Genomic DNA, 12,437 nt, shown 5'->3' on the forward strand with positions numbered 1-12,437 from the left:
CAGTTACATCTTCCACTCTCAGTTGTGTTTGTTCCATTAATGAAAGCAGAGGCATCTCTATCCTCTGCAGCAGATCAGCACACAGCTCTTCAAATTGTGACCTAAGGAAAAAACATGAAATTAACTAAAGAATGCCTGTCCTGCCATTAACATACCTGGTATTTTTGTTTCCGAACGGATACTGACTAGGTTTGTTAACCACACTGCAAAGACACTCAAAGATAAACCCTGTGAGCAGGCTAAGTGGAAACCATAGATAAGGTAGTACAGGAACAGGTGCTTACAGATTTTCCTAAGCCATAACCAATGTGGTTATGTAAGATAAAGGTATTGTTTGGGTAGCTGCTATATATTTGTCTCTCAGCACAGGTTATAGGTAAGAAATCAGAAAACACTGATATTTTCTTTACAATGAAATTCTGTCGCCTAAATACTAGAGGGAAGAGAAAGAGAGACCAGAGCCTCCCACTGTTGGCAGCAGTTACAGAACTAACAAAACAAGTCATGCCCATGAGCATGTGCAAGAGACAGCCACAGACTTCATTTACACTTGGGCCATAATCAAGTCATGCCCCATGAGCAATTTCTGTCCTCCATTTCTCTACCAATAACCACAGCACAGTAAGAACAGAAAAAGGGAACAAAGCTTCAACTGCTGTTAACTTAAGAGCAGCATGGGACTTAGGTTACCTAAAATATGCAGGAGGCCTAAATATGTAGCCAACCCCCCTGGTTTGCATGCATCAATCCATGGTTTTAAGAATGTGTAATTGTGTAAAAAGGATCCAAGCTTCTTATGCATGCACTATTTCACTGAAACATTACTTAGGTAGCTGAACATTACATTTTACAGCCTTAGCTGCTCTAGCATTACAAAAATGCCACAGCTATTCAGCACTTGCTCTTAATTTTAGCGCAATTTTCAAACGTGGAAAGAAATACTTGTTAAAAAAAATACAGCCACCAAAGCAAATGTTTGTCTTGTACAGAACTCACCTGTTCATTTTTCCAGATACATCAGTATCATTCATGAAACACTCAATATTTAGGGGAATGTCTGTGCTATTTGAACTCATTAGTTTCTTCAGTTTCTCGCATTCCTGATACAGACGAAGAAGAGCTCGAACTTTTGCTTTTGGATCTAGTCTGTACTTTGCTTTTATTTCTTCACAGAAGTAATCTACTAGCTTTCCATCAAAGTTTCTCCCACCTAGGAAAGGGTCAAATGCTGTTCCAAGTACCTGGTTTGAAAGAACACAATTATTTAGTCTTACAGTCAGTAAAATCAAAGGAATAGCAGTTTGCCAACATCAGTGAGCCTTAGCTTAAAAAAATGCTGGGGACAAGTCAGCCTATCTTCCAGTGCAGGCTTAAGTACTTCCATCAACCACATCAGCCAAAAATTGCTCTTCACTTTTACAGTGGAAGAAAGACTAAGTAACTAGGTGACAATCCTAACTATTTGAACTTTTAATCCATACACATATTTGTTCAGATAAAACAAACTCAGTGATAGCAGTTGCGTTAAATTATTTCAAAATTTAAAAACCAAGGCAGGTTTACAGGCTATTTAATTCCAGTATCTCATGAACTCTTACTTTCAATTAATCTTACTACCTTCAGTTTACTCTTGTTGAATGCACAGGCTGACACTTGAAATGCAGAATGCCCCATATCAACAAACACAACTATCCGTGGCTTCTCTTCAGGAGCTGGAAGGTCTTGTTTATAAATCCCATAATTCAGAGCCACTGCAAAAGAAGTGTCAGATATTATCCATGCAATTTTCAGTGAGTTTCCAAAGGCATACCATCATATCCCTGTGAATATTAAGCTATAGGATCAAAAGCATCAAGGCAAACCAGACATAGATCTGTGCAAATTCTTACCCGCATGGAAGCTTTATGCCATTAATATAAATTGTAGTATCTGAGATGCAAAACATCTTCCCTCAGTCACATTATGCTCTCTTAAGTGTTTAAATGTGCAAAACTAAAAAAGCAACAACCCTGTTTGGGGGTTTTCTTCTTTGATCTGCTTATTAACAACTCTTTTTTGTTTTGCATAGTAAACATAGATAATCTTAACAACAAAACCCAAATCCAGTTTTGCATTTACAATGAGTATCTCCCAGGCATTAAGGTTTTGTCTTAGAGTTGTATAAATGGTCAGCAGAGCCATGTGTGTGTGTTTAAAAGCCACAGTTATACTGAAAAAAAGCCTTGGTTGATGTTTAATCAAGGAAATTCCTTTAAGCATACCTAAATCCTCCAACTGTGCATTTTGGCAGTAAACTAATGAACAAGGAGCCCAGGGACATGTGGTGACTCCTAAATAAGTACTTAGAGAGGTAACTAACACTGAAGCTTCATCTCCTCTACCCCTTCATACAGAAGACACTAAATCAAGAAAACAGCAAGAAGTTTTTCAAATGTTTGTATCTCATGTTTGATTTTTGAAGTCATCCCTTTTTCTTAGTAACCAAATGCACCCTCTATCCCACCTGTCATTTGCAGAAACTGCTATTTTACCCTGCTTACCTGCTGTCATGTCATTCATTAATCTAAGGCAATTTAAGCCAACAATCTGAGCTGCATCTAGAAGGGACCTCCTTTCAGCATCTGTGAAAAATGATGGAACCTGAAGAAAGTAGGTGAGAATTGTAAGTTACTTCCAGAAAATGAGTCATCACACTATCTGAAGGTATTAATTTAAAAATGATATCTATTCCTCCTCTTTGAGGAAGACACTTGCTCACTGCAAGTCTCTAAAATGCAATTACTATACTGAATTGAGACTTCAAATATTCTATTCAATCAGTCTGAGACGTAATTAAATGAGCATCAGCTCATTTACATGAGCACACAAGAAACAAATGAGTTATTGGGATACAAATGCTAAGAACCTTAAGTATTGGTATGAAACTGTGTATTACAGAGACACAGATTACCTTAATCACAATTAACAGGTGTACTCTGTCCAAAAAAGTAAAGAGAACTAAAAAAAGTACAGCAATACTACAGATGTGAGAGATGCAAAGGAAAAAGGGATAATGAACTGAGAGTCTCTTTTGGCCAAAATTACTTTGGGCAAGAAGTGGTAAGAAATTTGGAAGGAATACATTGTTGAAAACTTGCTACAGGTCTTTGTTACTGGCATTGGGCAGTGACTTCTGATGTCCCCAGACACTAACTTTCCAGGTATTGACTGGAGAATAAGCATTTCTAATAATAGAACAACTAAATATTCCTAGATTCAATATGAGACAGACTTGTCCAAAGAGTCACTGAGAACAGAGATGCAGGTGTTATTTTATACTTGATCTTTTCAATGGAATGATCATTCTTTATCTGAGGTAATTTTCTGTGCAATCAGAAAATTGAAAAAATACCATACAAACCCCAAAACTTGCTGAAAGGATGACCATAAAGAGGACAGAAACTAAGACTTGGAGTTGTCAGAGGGCAAACTTTGATCAAGAAAGGAAATTGTTTATCAATGTTGTTAACAAATTGTTTTAAATTTAAGGGAAAAAACCCAAACATATGTATCAACTTTAATGAACAATTAGGACACTTAGTCATGGAAACAAGCTGTAGCAGAAGGGTATATACCTGAATCTGAATCTCAAACATACTGAGTCCAAAGATTCAGACATCTCCAAGAGAATGAGCTCATGAAGTGAGTCAGGGTCTAGAACATGGAAGCGGCCTTGGGATTTCTTTAAGTCAAAAAGCTCTAAAGCTAGTTAGGATTAATCTCTTTGTAAGTGCTTAGCAGAGTTCTTTTTCACTCTACACGAATAGAAACCAAATGCCCTCAATAGCTCAAGTTAAAAGACAATGTTCCTGTGCACTACAATTACTTACAGAAATAACACAGTCTGTTACTGGTTTTTTCAGGTTACTCTCTGCAGTCTCCTTTAATTTAGTCAATAGCATAGCTGAAATCTGTTCCACACTGAAGATGTGCTCCTCATCCATGTACATGACCTGGATAGAATAGGTAAAATAATTCCATTACTTCAACTGGAGAAAAAAATTACTTACATTTAATGGTTTTTGATACACTGCTGGCTAATACTCTGTCAATCATGACATGCTTAATTGTTTCATTCTAGAACTTCACTTTACAATTTAATTTCCTAGTTGTCTACAGAAGCAATAATTCCATTTTCAGAGTCTTAAAACATTGAGCACTGTCTCAGCTCTATATATGAAGGAATTGTCTAGGAAATGGCCAGAAGTGACACAAGTTTAAAATGTGACTAAAACTAGACATGGCTGCACACCATTAAGTAAAAAAAACAAAACTGCAATGAAAATAGCCATCAATTTTCAAACTGCTGCCAAATGCAAAAAACATCCAGAACTACCTCCTATTTTCCCCTGACATGTTTATCCTTCTGCTTTAAGACGTGAAGAGACTCTGAAAGGAAGATCTGTGCAACAACAGTTCACCTCTGCACACAGAACAACTTAAAGCTTAAGAAGAAGCCGAGCAAAAAGTTTTATTTATGGCTCTTTTACCAAAGAATTGTTCTTGAAACACCATTTTGCTGTGTAATACGACAATGATGAAGTGAAGGAACCTGGTCAACTAATTCTTGAAAGGAGCACTTGCCTTTTATTCACATCAGTGTAATTTAGGGGATAATTCAGCATTTTGGTTTTAATAAAAAAACTGTTCTCTAAGCATCCCAGTCTTACTGGGATGAATGTTACTGAATCAATTATTAAAGCTTTTCAACCACAGTTAAATAGGAAAAAAACGCCAGTAATTTATTCTCCAAAGAGCCTGAGACTCACATACACACTAATTAAAGGAAACCATTAATTTCTGTCTGAATTTGTTAACCTTACAAGTCACAAACAGTAGAAGAAAAATCATCTCCTCTTTTGTAGAGCTTGGCTACTTTTCCAGTCAGAATTCTTTCTAATGTATAATCTCTTCTGTGATCTATTCATTGCCTAGGACTGATCTCTAATCAAGTTTGGAGGCACCAGTTCAAGCTGTGGTCTTTACTAGTGAAGCAGCATCATCTGTTGTGGCAGCAAGGCTTCGTTATCAATAATTTTATACACTTCTGTAAATGGATGTAATGTTATTAACTGCACCTATTCCAGGAAGAGCTGACATTGTATCGGCAAACTCCTTGAACTGTAAGCAAGAGCCAAACTTGCAATGTGGTACAAACTGGTGTGAACACCCGTTGCAAGTAACTTACTCCAGGCAGTCCACTAAAGATAAACATGTCACTCATTTACAGCAATTATGCTAAAGACGAGTTCCAACTACTTTATAAGGAATTTGTAAGCACATAACTAGACTGCTGCAATGCATTCCACACAAAAGTGACAAAAAGGTTTGAAGTAAAACTATATGACCTTGTAATTATCTTAGCAGTTTTTCTGCTGGCATATTTGAGCTGGATGTGCAATTTGCCAACAGGGAAGCTTGCATTCCAGCAATTACTTGTAAATGAACCTTAATTTGATAGCTAACATCCACTATTTAAAGATGAAGCTGTCTATTCACACAAGAGCTCTTCTTTAACAGAAAGATTTAAAAAATCCTTTAGGGTAACTAAATGAAACCCATATTTTCATTTCTAGGTGCTGAAAGATTTCACATTTCACTATAACACCCAAAAAGATACACTGCAAATTTACCTTTACTCCAACTCCACCATTCTTCATGGGAACCAAATCATAGCTCAACTTTTCTTTTTCCTTCTGAACAAAAGGATCATTAAATGCACGGCCATGGAATCTCTTGAAGTTAGATACAGTGTTGTGAGCATGAGTAATTTGCTGTAAAGAAACACAGGGTATTTAGAACTCCACTCTTAATCATCCTGTAACATCAGTGCTGTTCTGTATGCCCCCAAGCATCAGTCAAGTTTTCAGACAAGTTCTCATTCCCTTGTCACATCTGTTTCTGTAACACCAGTAATTACTACCTGGTACTTTTTATCAGCTCATTACTACAGAAGATTTTACGAGTTAGATGTAGAGACTTGCAGACCATTATTTATTAAGGATTGTAAGGATTATAAAAGTATCTCTGAAACCCTGACACAAATGGATGAGCAATAACATGATCCACAGTGCCTACTACTTTAGTCACCTAATTTAGAATCATAGAATCATTTAGGTTGGATAAGACCTCTAAGACTGTTGAATCCAACGATTTCCCTAACACAGCAAAGCCCACCAATATCCCTAATTGCCACATCCCCACACCTGTTAAATACCTCCAGGGATGGTAACTCCACCACCTCCCTGGGTAGCCTGTTCCAGCGATTGATGATGACGACTCTGGTGAAAATATTTTCCTAATATCCAACCTAAATGTTCCCTGGTGCAACTTGAGGCCATTTACTCTTGCCCTGTTGCTTGTTATTTGGGAGAACAGACCAACCCCCCACCTTGCTACAACCTCCTTTCAGGTAGTTGTAGAGAGGGATACGGTCTCCACTGAGCCTCCTTTTCTCCAGGCTAAACAAACCCAGTTCCCTCAGTCTCTCCTCACAGGACTTGTGTTCCAAACCCTTCACAAGCTCCACTGCCCTTCTCTGGACATGCTCCAGCACCTCTATGCCCTTTTTTAGTGAGGGGCCCAGAACTGGACACGGGACTCATCAAGGTGCAGGTGAGTACAAGGGGAACAATCACTGGCCTAGTCCTGCTGGTCAAACTATTTCTGATAGAAGACAGGATACCATTGTCCTTCTTGGCCACACGGCCACACTCATGGCTCATGTTCAGACACTGTCAACCAGCACCTCCAGGTCCTTTTCCACCGGGCAAGTTTCTAGCCACTCTTCCCCCAGTCTGTAGTGCTGCAATATGGGGTGGATGTGACCCAAACGCAGGACCCAATACTTGGCCTTATTGAACCTCACCCAATTGGCCACAGCCCTTGGATCCAAGCTGTCCAGATCCCTGTGTAGCGCCTTTCCGTCCTTTAGCAGATCAACACTCCTCCCAACTTGGTCTTACCTCCAAAACTGGCTGAGGTAAACTCTCCTGAGTCAACTCCCTCATGCAGATCACTGATTATGATGTTAAACAGGACTGGCCTTAGTACGGAGCCCTGTGAACACCACTAGTGACCAGCCACCAGCTGGACTTAACTCTATTCACCACCTCTCACTGAGCCTGGCTGTCCAGCCAGTTTTTTACGCAGCTAAGAGTACACTCCCGCTGTGCAAGTCATCCCACCATGTTTCCATCATGGTGCCTGTGTCATAGGTTTCCTGTTGCACAATGGCATGAAGCTGCTCCTCTCTGTTGCCCATGCTACAGGCATTGGTGTAGATGCCAGCAGCATGGGCAACTGAAAGAGGAAATCTAGATTAGATATTAGGAATAAGTTTTTTAATGTGAGAGTGTTAAGACACTGGAACAGGTTGACCAGAAAGGTTGTGGATGCCCCAACCCTGGCAGTGTTCAAAGCCTTGGACAACTTGGTCTAGTGGGAGGTGCCCCTGCCCAGCGCAGGGTGGGAAGGGACTAGATGATCTGTAAGGTCCATTCCAATGCCTTAACATACTATGATGTTATGAACCAAGTACTACTTTTTTTTGTAGGTGCGTTTCAGTTAGGCTATTGATCCTGCCACTTTCTGGGGAGGAAAAGCCCCAGTTTCTATGTGACCCTTCCCAGGAGCTTCCACACATCAATTATAACCCTTGTTTCACTGCTGTCACATGGATCTCCATCCTCCACAGTAGATTGAAGGACCTCATTTGTTCCCCTCAAACACTGGTGCGGTGCCCTAGGGTTTATCTCTAGTGAACTTAGTTTTATCCCCTTCCCCTCCAAATCTAGTTTAAAGCTCCCAATGACCCCTGCTAACTCCTGGGCAAAGATCCTTTTCCCCCTCCGAGACCCTGTCTGTCACCAGCAGCCCTGCTGCCATGTAAACTAACCCATGATCAAACCCCTCAAATTCTGCTGCTGACACCAGGCTCAGAGCCGGGTATTGACCTGGTGGCTCTTCCTGTTTCTTCTCTCATTATTCCCTGAAACTGGATGGATAGAGGAGAATGCAACAATACTTGTGCTCCTGATCCCTTGAATCAGTCATCCCAAAGCCCTGATGTCTCCTCCTGATTGCCCTTGGACTTCCTGGTGAAACCTCATCACTGCCAACCTGAAAAACAATAATGGATAATAATCTAAGGATAGGAAGCTTTCTCTACACATCTTTATTTCAGGAAAGTCTGCTGCCCCCTGGGGCCTAAGTGGGTCCAGTCATCATATTGCACCTTCTGATCCCTTCAGTAGGCAGCCTCCTATGGCGATGACCCATCTTTTTTCCTTTTATGGATGCAGTTTTGATGTAGGCCAATTTAAACTTGGTGACAGCTCCACGTGGGATGAATCACCATCCTCATCATTGTTCAGTTCCACTTGCAGAGCCTCACACCCATTAAGCCAGGGCACCTGGGCAGGTGGGGCAGTCACAGAAGAGATGCACCTGCTGGCTGGGCAGGAATTCGTCACCATTGCCCCCTATGCCTTTAAATCACTGTGTACTGCCAGGTGCAGAGGAGCGTAAGGAATCCTGTGCATCATGCATCCTGTCTGCCTCCCACACCTGTCCCAGGGAAGGCAGGGTCCAATTCCCATATTCTCTCTCTCTTACACCCCCTCCTGATACTCCTCGATCTACTCACCTCCTCCCAGAGGTCTGTTGCTAACTGGAAGAGCTCCTCTACCTGGCTGCAATCCCACAGTGCTAACAGCTGTACCAGTACTTGGTACTGGTACAAGAGCAGGGCCCACCCCACAGGTGGCACCTGGGTGGCAGCAAGTTCCCACCAGAGCTGTCAGGGCAGCTGTGCCAGTAGTGCTGGGTGTGGAGCTTAGCAAGGCCATGGCTTTCTGCCAGGCAGATATCACTGCTCTCTGGTTGAGCTGGCACAGCTCCAGCACCCTTCCATGCAAACTGCCATGCCATGCCCTGGTCACCAGTGCTCCCTAAGGATTTCTTTTGTACTTGGGAGATGTTGTTCCTGGCCCCACCCAGGTCCCATCAGCTGCTGTCACTCGAACCACAGCCTTCTGATAGCTCTTGGCTCCCTGTGACATTCCCCCAGTTCAGGAAACCCCAACATCCACTGCACTGGAATGCTCAGCTGCTGATCGTGCCAGCAACCACAGCCACTCACCTTGTCAACTGAGTGACAGAATTTATACCAAATTTTAATGATTAAAGAGAGAAACCAACTTCACAAACAGTTGCAATGGTTGGAAACTGGCACTCCAACCCCAGCCACATCCCCTCCACTTTAAACCTCATTACATTAAGCACAAACAACTGCTTTTGTAGTTTCAAGCCTACATCTCCTCATACATTGCAATACTTACTTCTTTCCCCCAAGCTACTTTTAAATCACAACATTTCCCTGTTCATGTTCACCTAGCAGCAACTCAAATTCCTGCACTAGACCAAAGGATACAGTGCATAGACTACACAAAAAAACTTGAGACTGTAACAATGTCAGTTTGAAGTACATGCTGAACTACAGTGCAAGCTGCCCACGAACCAAGTGACCTAAGGAAGCATTCGTTATCAGGAATGCAAAGCACAACTGAAACTGAACAACCAGACTGGCCTAAAAGGCACTGCAAGTATCTCAGCATAGAATTGATCCTATTCTCTTGGAGTGGAGCTATAAAAGTGCGTTGTGCTCTACAGAATACATTTAGACAAGCAGCAAAAGATTGCACGATAAGAACTCGAATGACGAGCATACCAAGCAAGATTTCTAGCATTCATTACCCTCAAAGGAAAGCATGAGTTCCTTTACACATGTAAAGTTTTCCATCATGAAATGGAAGAATTTGAGCTACCTCTTATCTTTGAAAACTACTCAACCAGGACAGTTCTCCAACAGAAAAGCTCCCTGACAAGAAAGGAGGCCACACTGCCTCTAATAAACAGTAACTTTCAGACAGCTGTGTGTGTGGAAAAAAAGATGTAACACTTGAGTTCCCTACTGGGAATCATCCTTGGTTTATTCTAATCACAGTGCTCAGCAACTAATAGTAGAAGCACAAGTTAGCACAGGTCAAAAATCACGCCATGAACTATTTCAGTACTTTAAAGCGATCAAGTCTTTAGATTCCTATGTCCAAGATTGTTTCCAAGCACCATTTCATTTATTTGTACAGCCACAGCTTCAGAGTACTTCAATGCTACGTAATTCACAGCTGTACTGCTGAAGAACATAGAAGCAAAAATTATTATCATGTAGCAGGCAGTGAAGCACAAACACTCTGGCAGCTTTTATAGCCTAATTTAGAACTAACCTCAAAGCCTTTTCTAAGAGAACAATCTTAAGATATTTTTAGAGTAATTGTATGCCATTAAATCTGTAGCATGTTTTAATATCTTCCTGCTTAGTCACAATTAAGAAAGCTGAGAATTATGGTCTGTTAACTAACACACTGTTCTCATCTTCAATGCTACCAGACTTACCTAAAGGTAACAGAACTCTCTGAAAATTTGCTCCAGCAGCAGCTTCTCAAACATTAGAGAACTTCCAAGTACTATGAGCGCTCTCACAAATAAAAGTCATCAGCCCAAAATTTGAGGTTTTTTTTCTTTTATTTTAGGGGGGGGTTATTTATTTGCTTTGTTTTTAAACTAAGAAATTTGTTCAGATTAAAGGGATTGCTTCACTCCTTGATAAAAGTACCTAACACACCTTAGGACACCAAAACTGTAACTCTCAGTTGTCCACATCAATAAACTTCTACATTTACAGAAGAAACAATTTACATCTCAAGTCATCAGCCAAACTGGCTTACAAGCAAGAAAAATAAGTGCTCTATTGTCTTTTAAGTATCACATTCCTCTGGCAAAAACAGTTAGCTTCAATTGCTAGGACAACCAAAGCATGAAAGCCTCAACATCACACACATTAGTTTGAAGATAACTAAAGGCACAGGTGTTCATCACTGCAGATGCAAACTTGTAAATGCAACTTCAGAGATGGAATCTATGTCAATTTCAACAGCATCTACCGGAATAATCTAGCAATACTGAAACACACTCAAGAGCACAGAGTATTCAGATCACTAGCCATTTTGAATAGCAAGTCATTTTTGCACTGATGAATCATGCTAGTTTCTGACTTGTACAAGTGGAAGCAGACAACTGAACGAAAGCAATGCCGGAAAGGAATTAAACAACAAAACACAAACACATGTATTTGCTTTATTGCTCCAAATGTCACCTGTAACAGAGAGTGTACATGTAAAGTATTTGTAGTGCCTTAGCTGCTCAAAATTAAGAGGGGAGCTATTACAGTGGGAAAAGTCTCCCTTAGATCTTTCTCCATGGAAACCTACTGCAGTCCTTTTACTACATGAGAGGGAAGCAGAGGCCAGCGGAGGCTGCATGCTTGATCTCCACCGGCAGCAGTTATGTAACAACACACAGTACCTAAGGATCTATTTAGCCACTACATTCAGCTATTCTGAGACTCGCTGGAATGAAGCTCTCCTTCTAAATTGGAAACACTACCTTAATGAAGAAAACATTCAATCTTTCAGAGCACCTCCATCAAAAAAAAACCCACCCAAAATGAGGACTTGCACCTTCAGAATCAGAGGCATTTACTTTACAGTGAAACCGAATGTAGCATGGTACCTTAAATAACTTCAACAGTCTAAGCCAAGCCTTTCCCTTTACATCTGATTTTAAGAAACTACATACAGTATTTAAAATGCTTTCCTTCGAGTGCAAGGAAAACCCTACATACAACTATCATTAAAATAAACCAAATGACCTTAAGCTGTCAGAAAAGGAAGGTACTCAGCTGGAAAACATTACACTAATGAAAGAAAGAGCAGTAACATTCTAGCAAAAACATCCTGCATTTCTCTGAAGGAAGGATGGCAGCACAGTGCAGTACTTCAAAAATAAAAGGCTTGACAAGGAAAATGAAGCTGTATGGTTTCAACCACACCGAGCCAACTCTCTGTACACCCACTGGTACTTCCAACAGTTTGCAGCAGGAAATGACCTACCTGGTTTTTAGCCGCAACACCAATAGCTCTGTTTTTGGATCCAAATGAAACTACCGATCTGGAAAGAACAAGAGGCTAATTAAGTCACTAGTGACAACGACCAGGACTGAGAACTGTTACAGATACATTTGCTACAACTGCGAACAAGACACTTAAGTCTTTCTGCTGAAGTGCCACTCTTCCGGCTTGTGGTAAAAAGCTATAGAAAGACTTTGATCCATCTTAAAGCCTTGGCTAGAATCCAGGACTTTTCACAATGGTTTATCCAAACCGTAAAACACGATGATCACAATTAAGAGCTCACACGCAGGCTATACCCTCCCCCGTCCGTGCACGGCTGCCTCTAACTTTACAGCCAACTCCTGCTTTGAGCCAGAGACTTTCTAT

The 12,437-nt window shown here is 40.8% G+C and overlaps 1 protein-coding gene across 2 annotated transcripts in view; it reads right to left on the reverse strand.

Moving 5' to 3' along the window:
• Positions 1 to 12,101, reverse strand: part of HSPH1 (heat shock 105kDa/110kDa protein 1) — a 22,862-nt gene extending 10,761 nt beyond the window's left edge. For both annotated transcript variants that reach the window (XM_009079205.1, XM_009079204.1), the window contains exons 1-7: positions 12,051 to 12,101; positions 5,673 to 5,813; positions 3,870 to 3,992; positions 2,541 to 2,640; positions 1,618 to 1,751; positions 997 to 1,241; positions 1 to 101 (exon numbers count right to left, since the gene is read on the reverse strand). The exon at positions 1 to 101 is cut by the window's left edge and continues 113 nt beyond it. In XM_009079205.1, coding sequence (XP_009077453.1) covers positions 1 to 101; positions 997 to 1,241; positions 1,618 to 1,751; positions 2,541 to 2,640; positions 3,870 to 3,992; positions 5,673 to 5,699 — 730 coding nt within the window. In that variant the 5' untranslated portion in view covers positions 5,700 to 5,813; positions 12,051 to 12,101. The remainder of the gene's footprint in view (positions 102 to 996; positions 1,242 to 1,617; positions 1,752 to 2,540; positions 2,641 to 3,869; positions 3,993 to 5,672; positions 5,814 to 12,050) is intronic.
• Positions 12,102 to 12,437: the final 336 nt, after the last annotated feature.

The sequence above is a fragment of the Acanthisitta chloris genome, unplaced genomic scaffold (assembly GCF_000695815.1).
Source record: "Acanthisitta chloris isolate BGI_N310 unplaced genomic scaffold, ASM69581v1 scaffold4357, whole genome shotgun sequence".
NCBI classification, from domain to species: domain Eukaryota; kingdom Metazoa; phylum Chordata; class Aves; order Passeriformes; family Acanthisittidae; genus Acanthisitta; species Acanthisitta chloris.